The sequence below is a fragment of the Heptranchias perlo genome, chromosome 19 (genome assembly GCF_035084215.1).
Source record: "Heptranchias perlo isolate sHepPer1 chromosome 19, sHepPer1.hap1, whole genome shotgun sequence".
Taxonomy (NCBI): Eukaryota; Metazoa; Chordata; class Chondrichthyes; order Hexanchiformes; family Hexanchidae; genus Heptranchias; species Heptranchias perlo.
The window spans coordinates 50,746,598-50,771,666 of NC_090343.1; the positions used below are offsets into that span (position 1 = coordinate 50,746,598).

At 45.6% G+C, this 25,069-nt stretch overlaps 1 protein-coding gene across 1 annotated transcript in view; it reads right to left on the minus strand.

Moving 5' to 3' along the window:
- Window positions 1-390: 390 nt before the first annotated feature.
- LOC137335386 (tRNA selenocysteine 1-associated protein 1-like) overlaps window positions 391-25,069 on the minus strand; it is a 59,703-nt gene continuing 35,024 nt past the window's right edge. Inside the window, exons 7-9 of the mRNA XM_068000734.1 lie at window positions 8,173-8,326; window positions 2,721-2,772; window positions 391-702 (exon numbers count right to left, since the gene is read on the minus strand). Of these exons, the coding sequence (XP_067856835.1) occupies window positions 560-702; window positions 2,721-2,772; window positions 8,173-8,326 (349 nt within the window). The 3' untranslated portion in view covers window positions 391-559. The remainder of the gene's footprint in view (window positions 703-2,720; window positions 2,773-8,172; window positions 8,327-25,069) is intronic.

Consider the following 25,069-nt stretch of genomic DNA (forward strand, 5'->3'; position numbering starts at 1 on the left):
CAGCAGGTGAAGCGTTATAGTTGGCCTCAGCACCCGAGGTCGGAACAGCAAATAAATAAATCAGTCTGTCATTCCTGCTCACTATCAAGCAGCTCCTGCTGGTAAGCGAGAATGGATGAACAAGGGATGAGAATGGGATCAGCTGTGATGCCTTCCATAGTTGAATACTTTGTCAACACTCAGTAGCTTTGGGTCACACGTGAAAGATGGCCACTTGGGAGCTGATAGGAAGGTAGGCAATTGGGAGAGAAAAACAAAAACCAGTTACAACGATACGGATTCTAAAGCAGATTTGACGCCCTCTATTCTGCTGCACTGACCGTTTAAAAAGTCCTCCTTGCACAGCTGCTTTTACCCATTGCAGATGGAAATGACGACAAGGTGAATAAGTTGTTCCGTGATTTATCACTGCAAGTGCTTTATTCTCAGGGCTGCTTTGCATCTTAGAGAAGCCTTGTGTCTATGGCTGTAAGATCGTGTGTGTTAATAATGGGTCTATTTTTGTTAAAAGATACGGATGCAGTTGCTCTTTGGAATCTAACACAAGTTGGCCTTTGGTTCACGCCTCAGCTAGTGCCGAGATTTCAGATGTAATAGTGTCCAGGGGCTGCCAGTGGCAGTTCATTAGGGTGTTGTAGAGCTCTTCACTCCTCTCCATGAACTGTTGATTTGCTTCATCAATATCTAGGTGGAGATCAGGATCTAAGGAGAGGAGAAAAAAAACACAAAAGGTTAAAGATGCAACGGATACTAAAACCTTGGAAAGAGCACATGGTGTTCAAAATCATGTAACAGACAGGAACATGGCCCACAGTGAGCATTACAGTGCCGTAATCAGAGACAACTCAATGTCTGTTACCTGACATACACGTTGCCAATAAATGTACTGTGCACAGTTCTGGTCTCCATATTATAAAAAAGATATAGATGTATTGGAGAAGGTGCAAAAGAGATTCACAAGAATGAGACCAGAACTGAGAGGATATATTTATCAGGAAAGACTAAACAGGGCAGCAACATTAACTGCCAAACGCTCTGATCCAATCAGCATCTCATTTTATTAAAATTACTTTTTTGTGTAAATGTTAGGCTCATCTCAGTGAACGATGTTAGTGCCGGGGAATGGAATGCTCTCCATTTCAGCATTAAGCTTTCCCAGGTCAGGTATAGCATGGTTGGATGCACAGTCAAGCTCCCTCCACATTGCCCAATAATGTGTTTCAGCCCCAACCTCAGAAGGCCAATCTTTTTATCACCGATGTTATATTGAGTCTACAGCACAGAAACAGGCCATTCCACCCGACTGGTCTAGGCCGGCGTTTATGCTCCACACGAGCCTCCTCCCTTCCTATTTCATCTACCCCCATCAACATATCCTTCTATTCCTTTCTCCCTCATGTGTTTATCTAGCTTCCCCTTATATGCATCTATGCTATTTGCCGCAACTATTCCTTGTTCCAGTAATTCCATATTTTAACCACTCTCTCTCTGGGTAAAGAAGTTTCTCCTGAATTCTCTACTGTTTTTATTGGCGACTATTTTATATTTATGACCTCTAGTTCTGGACTCCCCCACAAGTGGAAACATTTTCTCTACGTCTACCCTATCAAACCCTTTTATTACCTTAAAGTAAAGACCTCTATCAGGTCACCCCTCAGCCTTCTATTTTCGAGAGGAAAGAGCCACAGCCTGTTTAGTCTTTCCTGATAAGTATATCCTCTCAGTTCTGGCCTCATCCTTGTGAATCTCTTTTGCACCTTTTCCAATACATCTATATCTTTTTTATAATATGGAGACCAGAACTGTGCACAGTACTCCAAGTGTGGTCTAACCAAGGTTCTATATAAGTTTAACATAACTTCTCTGCTTTTCAATTCTATCCCTCCAGAAATGAACCCCAGTGTTATAGTTTCAATGTAACTCAATGTGGATCTGTACCCCCAGATCCCTCTGCTCCTCTACCCCATTTAGACTCTTATTATCCAAGCAATATGTGGCCCCCTTATTCTTCCTATGAAAATGCACCTCATACTTATCTATATTGAAATTCATTTGCCAATTACATGCCCATTCTGCAAGTTTATTCTTGCATTTTGACGCATTCTTCTTTTATATTAACTACACCCCAGTTTTGCATCGTCGGCAAATTTTGAAATTGTACTTCCGATTCCCAAGTCCAAATCATTTATATAAATTGTGAACAACAGTGGTCCCAGCACCGACTCCTGTGGGACACCACTTCCCACCTTTTGACAGTCCGAGTGACTACCTTTACCCCCTACTCTGTTTTCTGTTTTGTAGCCAGCTTGCACCCATTCTGTTACTTGTCCCATACAAACTCCCGTACAATTCTGCTCAGACCTTAATTTTTATATATTGTGTATATAAAACCACACACTGGTCTGTAGAGAGCCAGGTCTCACTTACCGGAGTGGTCTTCAGTGTCAAGCACGACAGAACTATCCAAATGACTTAGCTGGACGTAGCGCACATTTGCACTATTTACCAAGGTGAGCATTATAGCGGTGTTTCACTGTACAATTAATTCCACAGCATTTGCACTAAAAAAGTACACAAGCCAGTGCCCTATATTTTTTGTTGTTTGCCTTTTTGAATCTCTGGCTGTTAGGATCGAGTAATCAGGAACTGAAGGGAAGTTAAAAAATTGGAAATTACACACACATGACTTTATCGGTACAGTAATTTGCAACAGTACTCACTTTCTACTACATCATCTTCCACTTCATCTGTGCTAGACATCATAGATGAAGACTTTGTGGAAAGATTTACAAAAAGAGCACATATAAGTACATGTCATCTGCATCAAGCACTCCCAGGTTAGATACAGAATAAAACTCCCTTATAATTGTGTCATCAAGCACTCCCAGGTTAGATACAGCACGGGTCAGATTACTCTTTTCTCCACTATTCCAATAACAAACCTTTATCCCAGCTCTGAAGATTCCATCTCCATGCACCTTCAGTATACCATCAATTGCTGCAGGAGTTCCTCAGGGCAGTGTCCTCGGCCCAACCATCTTCAGCTGCTTCATCAATGACCTTCCCTCCATCATAAGGTCAGAAATGGGGATGTTTGCTGATGACTGCACAGTGTTCAGTTCCATTCGCAACCCCTCAAATAACGAAGCAGTCCGAGCCCGCATGCAGCAAGACCTGGACAACATCCAGGCTTGGGCTCATAAGTGGCAAGTAACATTCGCGCCAGACAAGTGCCAGGCAATGACCATCTCCAACAAGAGAGAGTCTAACCACCTCCCCTTGACATTCAACAGCATTACCATCACCGAATCCCCCACCATCAACATTCTGGGGGTCACCATTGACCAGAAACTTAACTGGACCAGCCATATAAATACAGTGGCTACGAGAGCAGGTCAGAGGCTGGGTATTCTGCGGCGAGTGACTCACCTCCTGACTCCCCAAAGCCTTTCCACCATCTACAAGGCACAAGTCAGGAGTGTGATGGAATACTCTCCACTTGCTTGGATGAGTGCAGCTCCAACAACACTCAAGAAGCTCAACACCATCCAAGATAAAGCAGCCCGCTTGATTGGCACCCCATCCACCACCCTAAACATTCACTCCCTTCACCACCGGCGCACTGTGGCTGCAGTGTGTACCATCCACAGGATGCACTGCAGCAACTCGCCAAGGCTTCTTCGACAGCATCTCCCAAACCCACGACCTCTACCACCTAGAAGGACAAGAGCAGCAGGCACATGGGAACAAAACCACCTGCACGTTCCCCTCCAAGTCACACACCATCACGACTTGGAAATATATCGCCGTTCCTTCATTGTCGCTGGGTCAAAATCCTGGAACTCCCTTCCTAACAGCACTGTGGGAGAATCTTCACCACATGGACTGCAGCGGTTCAAGAAGGCGGCTCACCACCACCTTCTCGAGGGCAATTAGGGATGGACAATAAATGCTGGCCTCGTCAGCGACGACCACATCCCGTGAACGAATAAAAAAAAATGGATCTCCATTTCCCATGCTCATTCTTATAAGCTTTCAGACTCAGACTATGAAAATGGTACCAAATTAGGGTACTTTGGTGCTGTGAACCCTTATCTACTTGGGACTACATTCAAAGTTCCCGAAACTCATTTCACTTAAGCCTTCAACAGTTGGTCGTAAAGGGAGGCTTTCATTCCATCGCCTTGGGCTGGATTCAAACATGATACCAGAAGATAATGCAGCGATTAAATCCACTGTGGCCCCGATTTGCTCCTTTCAGCAGTTTTAAACCACATTTATCCAATCTACGAAATCGTGTAACAGTGACGAACGAGCAGCACGGCTCCAACAGCTGTGCCACTGAGAGTCCATTCACTAGGTTGGGTCAACATCGCACGTGGCTTATGTGATGTGCAGGATGCTTAAATCAGGAATTGCTGTTTGGCACTAAGCTATACAGACCAGAAGGCACCAGGTTCAGTCTGTGCTGAGTTGGCTTATCTCAGTCCCAGCAACACTGGGATACTACAACTGGCCTCAGTATCACGTGGAGTAAAAGAAAATCAGCCAAGTTTGCCCTCCTGATCTCTTCTCAGTGCCTCCTGCTGGAAAGTACACGTGTGTACTTGCTACCTGTATGGATGAGAACAAGGACTGCAGGGAGGATGGGCAAACTGACCACGGCACCGTAGTACAGGGGGCCATTCAAGTGGGGGGAGCAAAAAGGAATATGGTAGTGGTAGGGGACAGTATAGTGAGGGGGATACATACTGTTCTCTGCAGCTGTGACCGGGAGTCCCAAAGGCTGTGTTGCCTGCCCGGTAGCAAGGTTAAGGACATCTCCTCGCCGCTGGAGAAGAACTTGGAGCATGAGGGGGAGGATCCAGTTGTCATGGTCCACGTAGGAACTAATCATGAAGGGTCTAGACAAAGTAGAGAGAAACTGTTCCCATTGGTGGAAGGGTCAAGAACCAGAGGACGTAGATTTAAGGCGATTGGCAAAAGAACCAAAGGTGACATGAGGAAAAACTTTTTTACGCAGCGAGTGGTTAGGATCTGGAATGCACTGCCCGAGGGGGTGGTGGAGGCAGATTCAATCATGGCCTTCAAAAGGGAACTGGATAAATACTTGAAAGGAAAAAATTTGCATGGCCAAGGGGATAGGGCGGGGGAGTGGGACTAGCTGGATTGGTCTTGCATAGAGCCGGCACGGACTTGATGGGCTGAATGGCCTCCTTCCATGCTGTAACCTATGATTCTACGACATAAAGGCAGTAATGAGAAAGGATCTTGGCTCGGAAGATCAGGAAGTAGAATCAGTATGAGTGGAGATAAGAAATAACAAGGGGCAGAAAACACTGGTGGGAATAGTTTATAGGCCCCCTAACAGCAGCTATAGCATTGGACAGAGTATTAATCAAGAAATAACAGAAGCCTGTAACAAAGGTAATGCAATAATCGTGGTGGATTTCAATCTTCATATGGACTGGGCAAATCAAATTGGCAAAGGTAGTTTGGAGGACGAGTTCATGGAATGCATTCGAAACAGTTTCCTGGAACAATACGTCAACCAGGGAACAGCCTATTTTAGATCTTGTATTGTGTAATAAAATAGGGTTAATTAGTAATTTCATAGTAAAGGATCCTCTGGGGAAGAGTGATCATAATATGATGGAATTTCACATTGAGTTTGAGAGTGACGTACATAAGTCCGAAACTAGAGTCTTAAAATTAAATAAAGCCAATTACATAGGTACAGGGGGCGAGTTGGCTTAGGTAGATTGGGAAATTAGATTAAATGGTATGACGGCAGTGGCAAACATTTAAAGAAATATTTCAACATTTTCAACGAGTACACATTCCACTGAGAAATAAAAACTCCAGGGGAAAAGTGATCCATCCGTGGCTAACTAAAGAAGTTAAGGATAATATAAGATTAAAAGAAGAGGCTTATAATGTTGCCAAGAAGAGTGGTAAGCCTGAGGATTGGGAGAGTTTTAGAAATCAGCAAAGGATGACCAAAAAATTGATTTAAAAAAGGGAGAAAATAGAATGAAAGTAAATTAGCAAAAAATATAAAAGCAGATTGTAAGAGCTTCTACAAGTGTGTAAAAAGGAAGAGAGTAGCAAAAGTAAACATTGGTCCCTTAGAAGTTGAGACAGGAGAAATTATAATGGAGGATAAGGAAATGGCAGAGACATTAAACAAATATTTTGTATCTGTCTTCACAGTAGAAGACACAAAAAGCATACCAGAAATAGTGGGGAACCAAGGGGCTAATGAGAGTGAGGAACTTAAAGTAATTAATATCAGGAGAGAAAAAGTACTAGAGAAACTAATGGGGCTAAAAGTCAACAAATTCCCTGGGCCTGATGGCCTACATCAGAGGGTTCTAAAGGAGGTGGCTGCAGAGATAGTGGATGCATTGGTTATGATCTTCCAAAATTCCCTAGATTCTAGAACGATCCCAGCGGATTGGAAGAAAGGAGGGAGACGGAAAACAGGGAACTACAGGCCAGTTAGCCTGACATCAGTCGTCGGGAAAATGCTGGAATCCATTATTAAGGAAGTGGTAACAGGGCACTTAGAAAACCATAATATGATTAGGCAGAGTCAACATGGTTTTATGAAAGGGAAATAGTGTTTGAAAAATTTATTAGAGTTTTTTGAGGATGTAACGAGAAGGGTAGATAAAGGGGTACCAGTGGATGTAGTATATTTGGATTTCCAAAAGGCATTCGATAAGGTGCCACAAATAAGATTGTTATGCAAGATAAGGGCTCATGGGGTTGGGGGTAATTTATCGGCATGGATAGAGGATTGGTTAATGGACAGAAAGTAGGGATAAACGGGTCATTTTCAGGTTGGCAGTGGGGTGCCGCTAGGATCGGTGCTTGGGCTTCACCTATTTACAATCTATATTAATGACTTAGATGAAGGGACCGAGTGTAATGTATCCAAGTTTGCTGACGATACAAAGCTAGGTGGGAAAGTAAGCTGCAAAGGGATAAAGACAGGTTAAATGAGTGGGCAATAAGTTGGCACATGGAGTGTAATGTGGGGAAATGTGAGGTTATTCACTTTGGCACAGCATGCAATTAGGAAGGCAAATGGTATGTTGGCCTTTATTGCAAGGGGGTTGGAGTACAAGAGTAAGGAAGTCCTGCTACAATTGTTCAGGGCCTTGGTGAGCCCTCACCTGTGTTACAATTGGATAGCCCTGTGGTGAAGGATAGAATACTAGAGCCTGGTCTTTAGTTGTTTCCAAGCCTTTATTCACAGACGCGCACACACACACCTTAGATAAGCTCTCATTTAAAAAGGATACGAGACAGTCCCCAGTTGATTCGCACCCACCTGAATACAATTAACACTCATTGATGTAAATCATACAATTAACAAACTGGAGTACTGTGCACAGTTTTGGTCTCTTTATCTAAGGAAGGATATACTTGCCAAGAGGCGGTACAACAAAGGTTCACTAGATTAATTCCTGGGATGAGAGGGTTGTCCTATGAGGAGAGATTGAGTAGAATGGGCCTATACTCTCTGGAGTTCAGAAGAATGAGAGGTGATCTCATTGAAACATATAAGATTCTGAGAGGGCTTGACAGGGTAGATACTGAGTGGTTGTTTCCCCTGGCTGGAGAGTCTAGAACTAGGGGGCAGGATAAATGGTCAGCTATTTAAGACTGAGCTGAGGAGGAATTTCTTCACTCAGAGGGTTGTGAATCTTTGGAATTCTCTACCCCAGAGGGCTGTGGATGCTGAGTCGTTGAGTATATTCAAGGCTGAGATCGATAGATTTTTGGATTCTAGGGGAAATCAAGGGATATGGGGATCGGGCGGGAAAGTGGAGTTGAGGTCGAAGATCAGCCATGATCTTACTGAATGGTGGAGCAGGCTCAAGGGGCTGTATGATCTACTCCTGCTCCTATTTTTTACGTTCTTATGTGATGTCACATGAGGACAGGAGTAGTCTGAGCATTGATGTCCTCCGCAGTCCAATAGTCTGCTAACACTGTCTAGGCTCATGTATGATGAACGGCCTCTCAGGTGCAGCACCAGAGGAACTGTTCCTTCAGCAAGAGAGAGTGCCTTCAGAAGCACATGGGAGAAAATAATATAAAATAATTACTATTTCATTTCGAAACCGAACGCCAGAGATGGAGAATGGGGAAACTGCATACCTCAGTGGGAGGAGCAGCTCCATACTGCTGGTAATTGTAGTTGTAGCCAGCATAGTGATCGTAGCCCCACTGACTGTAGTAGTTCTGGTACTGTTGATAGTACTGGCTGTAGTTATAGCTCTGGTTCTGTTGGTAAGCTGCCTTGGTTTTTGTGCTGCAACAGATCATAGTGTGGTTCACCAAACAATCACAATAAGGGCAGACCCTTAACAGACAAGCAAACACTCGTTATTATTGAATCATTTCAGGGGCTAGTAACATGTTGTTATTCAGAGTACAGAACACACAGACAGAAGCCATGCACTTCCTTATGGGGCAAGAGTGGGGAGAGATACTCTCGTCCATCTCCCAGTGGCTGACTGGAATTTGATTGGTGTTTGTCTGGGAGCAGGCCAGCTGCTCGGTAACAGTAAGTGGTGTGGGAAAACCTGAAGAGGACGAAATGTCTTGCAGGAAGCAACATGTTTTGCTGAGAAAATAGCAGTACTCATTGCAACCAGCTACTCAGAGACTGATTGCCATTTGTCCATCAGTGGCATTGGGGGAATGAGAAAACTTATTAAACGATATCATCATCATCTAGGTTGTTTCTTCTAATATGGAGAAAGGAAAGCAGGGGGGGGTGGGGGGAAGAGAAAGAGTTACGTTGGGCCCGGTATTAGCAGAGCGCCGGGTTCGCAGCGGGGTCGACTGGGCACGTGTGTAACGCGCCCCGTGAAATCGGGGTGCTCCGCACGGAATCGCAGGCTGATTGAATCCACTTACCTTTGCTTCCAGATTTCACACTGGAAAGCTGCACAGTGGGCGGACTGCGCATGCGCAGCAAGATTTGTCAGCGGGAGGAGCTCTATTTAAAGGGGCAGTCCTCCACTGACTGATGCTGCAGGAAATAGGAAAAATTACAGCATGGAGCAGCCCGGGGGAAGGCTGCTCCCAGGTTTAATGATGCCTCACTCCAGCTCTTATTGGATGGGGTGAGGAGGAGGGGGAGGACAGAGATCTTCCCCCCGGCGGGCGGGAGGAAGCGGCCTGCCTCTGCCACCAAGGCCTAGCTCGAGGTGGCAGAGGAGGTCACCAGCGCAACCAACATATCGCCCACCTGCATACAGTGCAGGAGGCGCTCCAATGACCTAAGTAAGTCAGCCAAAGTGAGTACACTTACTCATTGCCCAACACTCTGTCTGCCACATCACCGCCCCCACCCCACATCTCCTTCTGCACTGCCAACACTACTCTGTCACATCACTCCTCACACCCACTCACACCTCATCCTCATCTTACTTGCACTTACTCACCTCGCCAGTACTCATCCTGCCACTACCACTCAACCCAATCCTCATACAATCTCATGGCTCTATCTCATACTCACCCTCTCGTGCATCTCTTTCACAGTCAGCCTCACTCAACCTGCCACTACCTGTGCTGCAGCCACAGGGCATGCATCACATATGTGCAGTAGGAAGCGTAAGGCAAACATGTCGTGAGCATGAAGGGGATGCACAAGGGTGTTTGAGGGTTTGTCATGGTGTTTACCTATATTTAATTTCTGATCAACTCACATTACATATTATATTGGCACCACTACTGCCACGTCTTTGCGAATCTTGTCTGGTTTGTGCAATAATGCCCTTTCCTGAGGATCACTATGAAGACCCACAACTGATGCCACCCATTGTGTCACTGCAGAGTGGGTGTAGGTGTATTTGCAGGGCTCTTTTGTGCAGACAACTGAGAGACGTCGGCGACGTCCCCGGTGGCACCCTGGAAGGATGCGGAGGAGAAGTTGTTGAGGGCAGTGGTGACTTTGACAGCGACAGGTAAGAAGATGGTGCTCGGGCCAGCCGGGAGCAGCTCGGCATGAAGGAGGCTGCAGATGTCACGTGACTCTGAGCCTCCGTATGCACTGCTGCTCAGAGAGGTCCAGGAAGCTGAGCCTTGGTCCGTGGACCCTGTGGCGAGGGTAGTACCTTCTGCGACGCATCTCTCTCTGCGGTTGCCCTCCCTCCTGCTGTGCAGGTGGATGTGTCACAGCACTGTGTTGTGGGGCTCCACGTGTCAGAGGTGGACGGCATGGCCGGCGAGGCTGGTGATGCTGTTCGCCCTCCGAGGAGGTCATGACTGCAGCTACGGCAGCCCCCATCCGGAAGATGTACATCTGAGGGGGTCCGCAAAGTAGGTAAATGTGTCTGGACCCCGGGGTAAGTGTGCAAGTTGGTGAATTTTATTGTTAGGAGGAGGGTGGTGGAGGCCATACTTTGTCTAAAGTGACAGAGTGGCCTCCTGCAATGAGTGAGGGTCTCCCCCACCACCCGTCAAATGGACCTTTGCAGCTGCCACAGGCTGATGGCTGCAACACGTCCGTTTGAACTGGAATGTTTCCCCCAGTACAGGAAACACTCTCAGTTAATTTCAAAATCCTACCCCTCCTAAAATGTTATGTTAATCAGGTCTCTAAATGACCTGAAATACCTTAATGAGTACTTTAAGTGGCACCCCGCCAGCTTTAATTGCCAGCAGGAGTCCCACATGCGGGGGCTGCGCGCGCATGTCAGCACGTCACTGGGGAACCCGGAAATGGGGCGGGTTGGAGCTGGGCTCCTGACCCGCCCCTGGAATCCACGATTTTCGCAGCCCCCCTGCCAGGAACGCACCCACTCGGGGTTGCGAAAATCGAGCCCATTGAGTCTACAGCACAAAAATAGGCCATTCGACCCAACCGGTCGATGCCGGCGTTTATGCTCCAGACAAGCCTCCTCCCTCCCAACTTCATCTACCCCGATTAGCACACCCTTCTATTCCTTACTCCTTCATGTGCTTAGCTAGCTCTCCCTTATATGCATCCATGCTAGTCGCCTCAGTCACTCCTTGTGATAGAGAGTTCCACATTCTAACCAGTCTTTGGGTAAAGATGTTTCTCCTGAATTCTCTACTGGATTTATTTGTGATTGTCTTATATTGATGGCCTCTAGTTTTGGTCTCCCCTACAGGTAGGGACATTTTCTCTACGTTTACCCTATCAAACCCTTTCTTTATCTTAAAGACCTCTATTAGGTCACCCCTCAACCTTCTCTTTTCCAGAGAAAAGATCCCCAGCCTGTTTAATCTTTCCTGGTAAGTATGTCCACTCAGTTCTGGTATCATCCTTCCACATGCTGTTTTATACCTTCGCCAATGCTTCCATAGAAACATAGAAAATAGGAACAGGAGTAGGCCATTCAGCCCCTCGTGCCTGCTCCGCCATTTGATAAAATCATGGCTGATCTGTGATCTAACTCCATATACCTGCCTTTGGCCCATATCCCTTAATACCTTTGGTTGCCAAAAAGCTATCTATCTCACATTTAAATTTAGCAATTGAGCTAGTATCAATTGCCGTTTGCAGAAGAGAGTTCCAAACTTCTACCACCCTTTGTGTGTAGAAATGTTTTCTAATCTCGCTCCTGAAAGGTCTGGCTCTAATTTTTAGACTGTGCCCCCTACTCCTAGAATCCCCAACCAGTGGAAATAGTTTCTCTCTATCCACCCTATCTGTTCCCCTTAATATCTTATAAACTTCGATCAGATCACCCCTTAACCTTCGAAACTCGAGAGAATACAACCCCCATTTGTGTAATCTCTCCTCGTAACTTAATCCTTGAAGTCCGGATATCATTCTAGTAAACCTACGCTACACTCCCTCCAAGGCCAATGTGTCCTTCCGAAGGTGCGGTGCCCAGAACCGCTCACAGTACTCCAGGTGCGGTCTAACCAGGGTTTTGTATAGCTGCAGCATAACTTCTGCCCTCTTGTACTCTAGTCCTCTAGATATAAAGGCCAGCATTCCATCAGCCTTATTGATTATTTTCTGCACCTGTTCATGACACTTCAATGACCTATGTACCTGAACCCCTAAGTCCCTTTGGACATCCACTGTTTTTAACTTTTTACCATTTAGAAAGTACCCTGTTCTATCCTTTTTTGATCCAAAGTGGATGACCTCACATTTGCCACAGTTTTGCCCATTCACCTAATCTATCAATATCCCATTGTAATTTTATGTTTTCATCTACACTGCTTACAATGCCACCAATCTTTTTGTCATCGGCAAACTTAGATATGAGACTTTCTATGCCTTCATCTAAGTCGTTAATAAATATTATGAATAATTGAGGCCCCAAGACAGATCCCTGCGGGACTCCACTAGTCACATCCTGCCAATGTGAGTACCTTCCCATTATCCCTACTCTGTCGCCTTTCGCTCAGCCAACTTCCTAACCAAGTCCGTACTTTTCCCTCAATTCCATGGGCTTCTATCTTAGCTAACAGTCTCTTATGTGGGACCTTATCAAATGCCTTCTGGAAGTCCATATAAATAACATCCATTGACATTCCCCTGTCCACTACTTTAGTCACCTCTTCAAAAAATTCAATCAGGTTTGTCAGGCACGACCTACCTTTCACAAATCCATGCTGGCTCTCTCTGATTAACTGAAAATTCTCGAGGTGTTCAGTCACCCTATCCTTAATTATAGACTCCAGCATTTTCCCCACAACAGATGTTAGGCTAACTGGTCTACAATTCCCTGGTTTCCCTCTCTCTCCTTTCTTAAAAAGCGGAGTGACATGTGCAATTTTCCAATCTAGAGGGACAGTTCCTGAACCTAGAGAATTTTGAAAGATTATCGTTAGGGCATCTGCAATGTGCTCACCTACTTCCTTTAAAACCCTGGGATGGAAACCATCTGGTCCTGGGGATTTGTCACTCTTTAGTGCTATTATTTTCTTCATTACTGTTGTTTTACTTATGTTAATTTTATTGAGTCCCTGACCCCGATTCAGTAACAGCTTTCTTGGGATTTCCGGCATGCTATCCTCTTTTTCTACAGTAAATACTGACGCAAAGTAATTGTTCAACATGTCTGCCATTTCCCCATTGTTAATGACAATATCCCCATTTTCAGTTTTTAAGGGGTCAACACTGCTCCTGACCACCCTCTTTTTCCTAATATAAGTATAAAAGTTCTTCGTATTGGTTTTGGTATCCCTTGCAAGTTTCTTTTCATACTCTCTTTTTGTAGCTCCTACTATCTGTTTTGTGACCCTTTGTTGATCTTTGTATCCTTCCCATTCGCCAGGATCTGTGCCATTTTTTGCCTTTTTGTATGCCCTTTCCTTATGTCTTATACTGTCCCTTACCTCCTTAGTTGTCCATGGCTGTTTTTTTTGGCAAGTGGAGTTCTTGCCCCTCAGGGGTATAAACTGATTCTGTATCACGTTAAATATTTCTTTAAACATTTCCCACTGATCATCAGTCATTTTACCCATTAACAGATTTGCCCAGTTTACTGTGGACAGTCTCTGTCTCATCCCATTGAAGTCGGCCTTGCCCAAGTCTAGAATCTTAGCAGCTGACTCACTTTTTTTCCCTTTCAAACACTACATTGAACTCGATCATGTTATGATCGCTATTGGATAGATGTTCACGCACAGTTAAGCTGTTAACTAAATCTGGTTCATTACTCATTACCAAATCTAGTATGGCTTGCCCCCTTGTTGCCTCTAGGACATACTGCTGTAGAAAACTATCCCGGACACACTCAAGAAATTCACTACCTTTCTGACAGTTGCTAGTCTGCTTTTCCCAATCTATGTGAAGGTTAAAGTCCCCCATTAAGACCACTATGCCTTTCTTACATGCTTGTCTAATCTCTGCATTTATACAATCTAGCACTTCAGAGCTGCTGCTAGGGGTCCTATATACAACTCCCACTATAGTCTAAGATCCTTTCCTATTTCTCAATTCAACCCACAAGGTCTCTGTTGGCTTCTTACCTCTCGTTATATCCTCCTTTATCGTTGAAGTGATTTAATCTCTAATCATTAAGGCTACTCCTCCCCCTCTTCCATTTTCCTGATCTCTCCTGTAGACCTTATAACCCGGTATATTTAGTTCCCAATCCTGACCATCCTGCAGCCATGTCTCAGTAATAGCTATCATGTCATACCCTCCAATTTGAATTTGAACCTGTAGTTCATTTAATTTATTCCTTATACTCCGTGCATTTGTATATAGAACTCTTCGTTGGACCACACACCTTAGCCTGACCTTCAGCTTTGATGATGGGTTAATCGCCTTACGCCTTCTAGTTTTCACTTTATCTGTAGTGCCTAAAGTACACTTTATTTCTGCTGCTCTATGCTTTTCCCTTTCACTTGTTCTTGAACAACTGTTTGTACTATTTGTATTGTAAATTTCCCCTGGGTCTTCCCCTCTCTTGCTACTCTCAACTTTATTCCCTTCTGACTCCCCTCTCAGGTTCCCATCCCCCTGCCACTCTAGTTTAAACCTTCCCCAACAGCACTAGCAAACACCCCCGCGAGGACATCGGTCCCGGTCCTGCTCGGGTGTAACCCGTCCCACTTGTACAGGTCCCACCTTCCCCAGAACCGGTCCCAATGTCCCAGGAACCTAAATCCCTCCCTCCTACACCATCCCTGCAGCCACGCATTCATCCTGTCTATTCTCCTGTTCCTATACTCACTAGCACGTGGCACTGGTAGTAATCCTGAGATCACTACCTTTGAAGTCCTGCTTTTTAATTTATCTCCTAACTCCTTAAATTCACCTTGCAGGACCTCATCCCTTTTTTTAAACCTATGTCGTTGGTACCGATATGGACCACGACTACTGGCTGTTCACCCTCCCCCTCCAGAATGCCCTGCAGCCGTTCCATGACATCCTTGACCCTAGCACCAGGGAGGCAACATACCATCCTGGAGTCACGTTTGCGACCGCAGAAACGCCTATCTGTTCCCCTTACAATTGAATTCCCTATCACTATAGCCCTGCCACTCTTCTTCCTCCCCTCCTGTGCAGCAGAGCCACCCATGGTGCCACAAACTTGGCTCTTGCTGCTTTCCCCTGATAAGGCATCTCCCCCAACAGTATCTAAAGCAGAATATCTGTTTGATGGGGAGATGGCCCCAGGGGACTCCTGCTCTACCTGCCTAGTCCTTTTACTCTGCCTGGCGGTCACCCATTTCCTTCCTGCCTGCGTAATCTTTACCTGCGGTGTGACCACCTCACTGAACGTACTATCCACGATAGTCTCAGCATCGCGGATGCTCTACAGTGAATCCACCCACAGCTCCAGCTCCGAAATATGGTTAGCCAGTAGCTGCAGCTGGACACACTTCCTGCACACATGGTCGCCAGGGACACTGGTAGCGTCCATGACTTCCCACATTGTGCAGGAGGAGCATAACACTCATATCCCTCTCATTCTTCTAAACTCGAGTGAATACAGGCTGAGTCGACCCAATCTCTCCTCATATGACAGTCCTGCCATCCCAGGGATCAGTCTGGTAAACCTTCGCTGCACTCCCTCTATGGCAAGTATATCCTCTCTTAGCTAAGGAGGCCAAAACTGCACACAATACTCCAGGTGTGGTCTCACCAAGGCCCTGTATAACTGCAGTAAGACATCCTTGCTCCTATACTCAAATCCCTCTAGAAATGAACCCCAGTGCTTTGTTTGCCTTTTTTATGGGCTTATTAACCTGTGTCGCAACTTAGTAATTTGTGTACCTGTACCCCCAGATCTCTTTGCTCCTCTACCCCATTTAGACTCTTATCATCCAAGCAGTATGTGGCCTCCTTATTTTTCCTATCAAAATGCACCCCCCTCACACTTATCTATATTGAAATTCATTTGCCAATTACACACCCATTCTGCAAGTTTTTTCATGTCTTTTTGTATTTTGACGCATTCTTCCTTTGTATTAACCACACCTCCCAATTTGGCGCCTCCCGCAAATTTTGAAATTGTACTTCTGATTCCAGAGTCCAAATCGCTGATGTAAATGGTGAACAACAGTGGTCCCAGCACCGATCCCTGTAGAACACCACTTCCCACCTTTTGCCAGTCTGAGTTGCTACCTTTAACCCCTACTCTCTGTTTTGTGTTTTGTAGCCAGCTTGCTATCCATTCTGCTACCTGTCCCCTGACTCCACACGCTCTGACCTTAGTCATGAGTCTACAATGCTGTACCTTATCGAAGGCCTTTTGAAAATCCAAATATATTACATTTACTACATTACTCTCTCTGTTATTTCTTCAAAAAATTCAATAAGGTTGGTCAAGCATGACTTTCCCTTTTGAAATCGTGCTGACTATTCTTTATTATATTTTCCATTTCTGGATGTTTTTCTATTACATCTTTGAGTAAAGATTCCATTATCTTTCCGACCACCAACATTAAGCTAATGGTCTATAGTTCCCTGGACTTGTTCTATCTCCCTTTTTAAATATAGGAATTAGCTGTCTCCCAGTCCCCTGGCACTATTCCCTTTTCTAATGAACTTTTATATATGATGTAAAAGTGCCTCTGCTATCTCTTCCCTAACTTTTAATCTGCGCGGATGTAATCCATCCGGACCAGGGGTCTTGTCCTCTCTAAGTTTGTTAATTTATCAATTATCTCTCTCCTTTCTACCGTAAATGTCTTTATACCTTTTTTGATCTCTTCTAATGTCACACTCACCTTGTTAGTCTCCCTGGTAAATACTGAGGCAAAGTAATTATTCAATATTTCTGCCATTTCGCTGTCATTACCTGAGAGTTTATTTTGTGCATCCCTTAGTGGCCCTATCCCTATCCTGATTTTTCTTTTGTTATTTCTGTCTGTAGAATATTTTACTATTTCTTTTTATATTACTTGAAAATTTAATTTCGTAGTTCCTCTTTGCTTTCTAATTTTTTTTTGGCATTCTTCCTAATCTCTTTGTATTCCCTTTTGTCATCCTTTCCTTTATTGCCTATCTACTTAAGAGTATGCACTTTTTTTAGTTTCAATTTTACCCTATCCCTTTATTCATCCATGGAAAATGATTTTATTGGGGGTGCAGCAGAGGGGAGACATCGGGAAGTGGGGCTGAAGCTGTGGGGGCTGAAGCCATGGAGTGGGGGGAACCAAGGCCGTGGTGGGGGGGGGGGGCACAAGGCCGTGGTGGGGTGGGGGGGGGGGGGGAACCAAGGCCGTGGTGGGGGGGGGGGCACGAGGCCGTGCGTGGGGTGGGGGAGGGGGGGAACCAAGGCCGTGGTGGGGGGGGGGGGGGGCACGAGGCCGTGCGTGGGGTGGGGGAGGGGGGGAACCAAGGCCGTGGTGGGGGGGGGGGGCACGAGGCCGTGCGTTGGGGGTGGGGTGGGCCACTGCAGGTAGGCTTGTTGGGCCTGGACCACGACGACTAGATCTTCCCCCCATCCCTTCCCAAGTTCCTCTCCAGTTGCTCCGAGATATCCTTTACCCTTGCACCAGGTAGGCAATACACCCTCCTGGACTCACGGTCACGACTGCAGAGGATGCTATCTATCCCCATAATTATCAAATTCCCTATGACTACAACCTTTCTGTTGGGGGGGTGGGGGGGCGAGAGGTTGAGAGAAAGAGAAGAGGGAGAAAGATGGAGAGTGAGAGAAAGAAAAGGACAGAAAGAAAAGGACAGAAAGAAAGTCAGCGACAGACTGGTTAGATTTTGAGTGTTAATCATTACTTTAACATTTTAAATTTAATTATATTTATTATTAAGTGACATTACTAAATTTACAAAATGTAATTCGTTCAAGGAGGCTTCATGTCTGTCACACATAAAAGGATATTTCCGCCTAATTTGTCAGCTTGGCTCGGCTGGTAGGACCCTCATCTCTAGGTCGGAGGGAGTGTGTTCAAGGTGCACTCCACTATTGAGCACATAATCCAGGCTGACACTTCAGTGCAGTACTGAGGGGGTGCTGCACTGTCGTGGGTGTTGTCCGTCAGATGATGCGTTAAACCGAGGCCCTATCTGCTCTCTCAGGGGGACGTAAAAGATCCCATGGCACCATTCGAAGAAAAACAGAGGAGCTCTGTTTATGGGACCTCGCTCTACACAAATGAGCTGCTCTATTTGACGAGAACACAACAGTAACTTCACTTCAAAAAGTACTTCACTGCGTGTGAAAGGCTATATAAATGCAAATTCTTTCTTCTTTTAGTTCCTTCTTATTTTTGTGATGTTTTCTGTGAAACCAGCCAGTACATAAGGTGTTGTGATAACTTTGGTAAATACAAGAAACGAGGCACATGGGATTGGTGGGAATGCAGTGAGTCCTCATATATAAATATACATATTAGTGCAGCACAAAATATCAGAATCTGCCTGTAAATTGGCCTGTAAATGACTGACACAGAATACAGAAAAGGGAATATTACCTAATTTACTGTTGTTTTAAGAACACAGGAGGAGGAGGAGGCCATTCAGCTCCTTGAGTCTGCTCCGCCATTCCGTACCACGGCTGATCTGTACCTCAACTCCATTTTCCCGCCTTTGCTCCATGTCCCTTGATACCCTTATCTAACAAAATCTATCTCAGTCTTGAAAGTTTCAATTGACCTAGCATCCATAGCTTTTCTTATTATTTTGGGAGGGGTGGGAGGAAGAGGTAAGAGTTCCAAATTCCTACTACCCTTTGTGAGAAAAAATGCTACCTGATTTCGCTCCTAAATGGCCAAGCTTTAATTTTAAGATTATGTCCTTTTGTTCTTGATTCTCCCACCAGAGGAAATAATTTCTCTGCTTCTAACCTATCGGATCCTTTTAACATTTTAAACATCTCGATTAGATCACCCCTCAGGCTTCTATATTCAAGAGAACATAAGCCAAGTCTATGCAACCTGTCCTCGTAATTTAACCCTCTAGGCCCTGGTATCATTCTGGTGAATCTGCGCTGCATCCCCTCCAAGGCCAATACATCCTTCCTGAGGTGCGGTGCCCAGAACTGAACGCAGTCTCCAGATACAGTCTGACCAAGGCTTTATATAACTGAAACATAACTTCCTCCCCTTTATAATCCAGCCCCCTTGAGATAAAGGCCGACATTCCATTACACTTTTAAATTATTTTTTGAACCTGTCCAGTAGCTTTTAATGATTTATGTACATGGACTCCCAAATCTCTTTGCTCCTCTACGGTCCTTAATTTCTAGAAAATACTCTGATTTAACCTTCTTAGGTCCAGAATGGACCACCTTAAACTCCATCTGCCATAGTTTTGTCCACTCATTTAATCTGTCTATGGCTCTTTATAATTTCTTGCTCCAATCTGCATTACTCACAGACCCTCCTAACTGAGAGGAGCCGAGCCGAGCGGAGGGAGCGTCCGATAAAAGGCGGGATTTCAGAGCGTTGAGAGGAGCCGAGCCGAGCGGAGGGAGCGTCCGATAAAAGGCGGGATTTCAGAGCGCTGAGTGCAGCTGAGAGGAGCCGAGCCGAGCGGAGGGAGCGTCCGATAAAAGGCGGGATTTCAGAGCGCTGAGAGGAGCCGAGCCGAGCGGAGGGAGCGTCCGATAAAAGGCGGGATTTCAGAGCGCTGAGAACAGCTGAGAGGAGCCGAGCCGAGCGGAGGGAGCGTCCGATAAAAGGCGGGATTTCAGAGCGCTGAGAGGAGCCGAGCCGAGCGGAGGGAGCGTCCGATAAAAGGCGGGATTTCAGAGCGCTGAGAATAGCTGAGAGGAGCCGAGCCGAGCGGAGGGAGCGTCCGATAAAAGGCGGGATTTCAGAGCGCTGAGAGGAGCCGAGCGGAGCTGCGACCGAGTTCGAAGTGACGTCAGGAATCAGATCGGGACGCGACACAGGGGAGGCACCTGATTGGTGAGTAGGTTCAGGTGAGTATTTCTCCTTATCTACAGTAACTGAAGTAAAAGGAAAGGGAAGGTCTGCAGGTCTTATAGGAAGTAGCGTTTATTTTTTAGTGAATCAAGGTCCCTAGTGTAGTTAACATTCTCTAAATTGAGAACAATTTAAAGGAGTAAACTCCTTAAAGGGAGTGGTAAGTAGTTTTTCTTTCCTTTTTTTTTCTCTTGACATTGTAGTTGTTCTTAAGCTAATTTAAGGGTTAAGTCATGGCAGGAGATCCCAGCGCCGTGTCATGTTCCTCTTGTGGGATGTGGGAATTCAGGGCTCCTTCCTGTATCCCTGATTCCTTCACCTGCGGGAAGTGTGTCCAGCTGCAGCTATTGTTTGACCGCTTGACGGCTCTGGAGCTGCGGATGGACTCACTTTGGAGCATCCGCGATGCTGAGAAAGTCGTGGATAGCACGTTCAGTGAGTTGGTCACACCGCAGATAAAAATTACTGAGGGAGATAGTGAATGGGTGACCAACAGACAGAGGAAGAGTAGGAAGGCAGTGCAGGGGTCCCCTGCGGTCATCTCCCTCCAAAACAGGTATACCGTTTTGGATACTGTTGGCGGAGATGGCTCACCAGGGGAAGGTGGCAGTGGCCAGGTTCATGGCACCGTGGCTGGCTCTGCTGCACAGGAGGGCAGGAAAAAGAGTGGCAGAGCTATAGTGATAGGGGACTCGATTGTAAGGGGAATAGACAGGCGTTTCTGCGGACGCAACCGAGACTCCAGGATGGTATGTTGCCTCCCTGGTGCAAGGGTCAAGGATGTCTCGGAGCGGCTGCAGGACATTCTGGAGGGGGAGGGTGAACAGCCAGTTGTCGTGGTGCATATAGGCACCAACGATATAGGTAAAAAACAGGATGAGGTCCTACAAGCTGAATTTAGGGAGTTAGGAGTTAAACTAAAGAGTAGGACCTCAAAGGTAGTAATCTCAGGATTGCTACCAGTGCCACGGGTTAGTCAGAGTAGGAATGACAGGATAGCTAAGATGAATACGTGGCTTGAGAGATGGTGCAAGCTGGAGGGATTCAAATTCCTGGGCCATTGGAACCGGTTCTGGGGGAGGTGGGACCAGTACAAATTGGACGGTCTGCATCTGGGCAGGACTGGAACCAATGTCCTAGGGGGAGTGTTTGCCAGTGCTGTTGGGGAGGGTTTAAACTAATGTGGCAGGGGGATGGGAACCGATGCAGGAAGTCAGTGGGAAATAAAGTGGTGACAGAAACAAAAGGCAGTAAGGGAGAGTGTACAGAACATGACCGGACAGATGGTCTGAGAAAGCAGGGCAAAGACCAAGGGAAGTCTAGATTAAACTGCATTTATTTCAATGCAAGAAGTCTGATGGGCAAGGCAGATGAACTCAGGGCATGGATGGGTACATGGGACTGGGATGTTATAGCTATTACTGAAACATGGCTAAGGGAGGGGCAGGACTGGCAGCTCAATGTTCCAGGGTACAGATGCTATAGGAAAGATAGAGCAGGAGGTAAGAGAGGAGGGGGAGTTGCGTTCTTGATTAGGGAGAACATCACGGCAGTAGTGAGAGGGGATATATCCGAGGGTTCGCCCACTGAGTCCATATGGGTAGAACTGAAAAATAAGAAGGGAGAGATCACTTTGATAGGATTGTACTACAGACCCCCAAATAGTCAATGGGAAATTGAGGAGCAAATATGTAAGGAGATTACAGACAGCTGCAAGAAAAATAGGGTGGTAATAGTAGGGGACTTTAACTTTCCCAACATTGACTGGGACAGCCATAGCATTAGGGGCTTGGATGGAGAGAAATTTGTTGAGTGTATTCAGGAGGAATTTCTCATTCAGTATGTGGATGGCCCGACTAGAGAGGGGGCAAAACTTGACCTCCTCTTGGGAAATAAGGAAGGGCAGGTGACAGAAGTGTTAGTGAGGGATCACTTTGGGACCAGTGATCATAATTCCATTAGTTTTAAGATAGCTATGGAGAAGGATAGGTCTGGCCCAAAAGTTAAAATTCTAAATTGGGGAAAGGCCAATTTTGATGGTATTAGACAGGAACTTTCAGAAGTTGATTGGGAGAGTGTGTTGGCAGGCAAAGGGACGTCTGGTAAGTGGGAGGCTTTCAAAAGTGTGTTAACCAGGATTCAGGGTAAGCACATTCCTTATAAAGTGAAGGGCAAGGCTGGTAGAAGTAGGGAACCTTGGATGACTCGGGAGATTGAGGCACTAGTCAAAAATAAGAAGGAGGCATATGACATGCATAGGCAGCTGGGATCAAGTGGATCCCTTGAAGAGTATAGAGATTGCCGGAGTAGAGTTAAGAGAGAAATCAGGAGGGCAAAAAGGGGATATGAGATTGCTTTGGCAGATCAGGCAAAGGTGAATCCAAAGAGCTTCTACAAATACATAAAGGGCAAAAGGGTAACTAGGGAGAGAGTAGGGCCTCTTAAGGATCAACAAGGTCATCTATGTGCGGAACCACAAGAGATGGGTGAGATCCTGAATGAATATTTCACATCGGTATTTACGGTTGAGAAAGGCATGGATGTTAGGGAACTTGGGGAAATAAATAGTGATGTCTTGAGGAGTGTACATATTACAGAGAGGGAGGTGCTGGAAGTCTTAACGCGCATCAAGGTAGATAAATCTCCGGGACCTGATGAAATGTATCCCAGGACGTTATGGGAGGTTAGGGAGGAAATTGCGGGTCCCCTAGCAGATATATTTGAATCATCCACCGCTACAGGTGAGGTGCCTGAAGATTGGAGGGTAGCAAATGTTGTGCCTTTGTTTAAGAAGGGCGGCAGGGAAAAGCCTGGGAACTACAGACCAGTGAGCCTGACATCTGTAGTGGGTAAGTTGTTAGAGGGTATTCTGAGGGACAGAATCTACAGGCATTTGGAGAGGCAGGGACTAATTAGGAACAGTCAGCATGGTTTTGTGAGAGGAAAATCATGTCTCACGAATTTGATTGAGTTTTTTGAAGGGGTAACCAAGAAGATAGATGAGGGCTGTGCAGTAGACGTGGTCTACATGGACTTCAGCAAAGCCTTTGACAAGGTAGGTTGTTACATAAAGTTAAATCTCATGGGATCCAAGGTGAGGTAGCCAATTGGATACAAAATTGGCTTGACGACAGAAGACAGAGGGTGGTTGTCGAGGGTTGTTTTTCAAACTGGATGCCTGTGTCCAGCGGTGTGCCTCAGGGATCGGTGCTGGGTCCGCTGTTATTTGTTATTTATATTAATGATTTGGATGAGAATTTAGGAGGCATGGTTAGTAAGTTTGCAGATGACACCAAGATTGGTGGCATTGTGGACAGTGAAGAAGGTTATCTAGGATTGCAACGGGATCTTGATAAATTGGGCCAGTGGGCCGATGAATGGCAGATGGAGTTTAATTTAGATAAATGTGAGGTGATGCATTTTGGTAGATCGAATCGGGCCAGGACCTACTCCGTTAATGGTAGGGCGTTGGGGAGAGTTATAGAACAAAGAGATCTAGGAGTACAGATTCATAGCTCCTTGAAAGTGGAGTCACAGGTGGATAGGGTGGTGAAGAAGGCATTCAGCATGCTTGGTTTCATTGGTCAGAACATTGAATGCAGGAGTTGGGATGTCTTGTTGAAGTTGTACAGGGCATTGGTGAGGCCACACTTGGAGTACTGTGTACAGTTCTGGTCACCCTATTATAGAAAGGATATTATTAAACTAGAAAGAGTGCAGAAAAGATTTACTAGGATGCTACCGGGACTTGATGGTTTGACTTACAGGGAGAGGTTAGACAGACTGGGACTTTATTCCCTGGAGAGTAGGAGGTTAAGGGGTGATCTTATAGAAGTCTATAAAATAATGAGGGGCATAGATAAGGTCGATAGTCAAAATCTTTTCCCAAAGGTAGGGGAGTCTATAACGAGGGGGCACAGATTTAAGGTGAGAGGGGAGAGATACAAAAGGATCCAGAGGGGCAATTTTTTCACTCAAAGGGTGGTGAGTGTCTGGAACGAGCTGCCAGAGGCAGTAGTAGAGGCAGGTACAATTTTGTCTTTTAAAAAGCATTTGGACAGTTACATGGGGAAGATGGGTATCGAGGGATATGGGCCAAGTTCAGGCAATTGGGACTAGCTTAGTGGTATAAACTGGGCGACATGGACATGTTGGGCCGAAGGGCCTGTTTCCATGTTGTAACTTCTATGATTCTATGATTCTATAATTGCAAACTTGAATATAAAACTCTCTATTTCTTCATCCAAGTCATCAATAAATATGGTGAAAAGTTGAGGCCCTGAAACAGATCCGTGGAGAGTCCACTTGTCACATCCTACCAAATAGAATAGTTACTTCTTTATAGAGTTTTTAAATTGTTTTTGGGCCCATTGTCTCATAGAATCATAGAAAGGTTACAGCAAGGAAGGAAGCCATTCAGCCCATCGGGTCTGCGCCTGCTCTATGCAAGAACAATCCTGCTAGTCCCACTCCCCCGCCCTATCCCTGTAGCCCTGCAAGTTTTTTCCTTTCAAGTACTTATCCAGTTCCCTTTTGAAGGCCATGATTGAATCTGCCTCCACCACCCCCTCGGGCAGTGCATTCCAGATCCTAACCACTCGCTGCGTAAAAAAGGTTTTCCTCATGTCACCTTTGGTTCTTTTGCCAATCACCTTAAATCTATGTCCTCTGGTTCTTGACCCTTCCGCCAATGGGAACAGTTTCTCTCTGTCTACTCTGTCTAGACCCTTCATGATTTTGAATACCTCTATCAAATCTCCTCTCAACCTTCTTTGTTCCAAGGAGAACAACCCCAGCTTCTCCAGTCTATCCACGTAACTAAAGTCCCTCGTCCCTGGAATCATTCTAGTAAATCTCTTCTGCACCCTCTCTAAGGCCTTCATATCTTTCCTAAAGTGCGGTGCCCAGAACTGGACAATATTCCAATTGTGGCTGAACCAGTGTTTCATAAGGGATCATCATGACTGCCTTGCTTTTGTACTCTATGCCTCTATTTATAAAGCCCAGGATCCCGTATGCTTTTTTAAACCACTTTTTCAACCTGCCCTGCCACCTTCAACAATTTGTGCACATATACCCCCAGATCTCTCTGTTCCTGTACCACTTTTAGAGTTGTGCCCTCTAGTTTATATTGCCTCTCCTCGTTCTTCCTACCGAAATGTATCACTTCGCATTTTTCTGCATTAAATTTCATCTGCCATGTGTCCGCCCA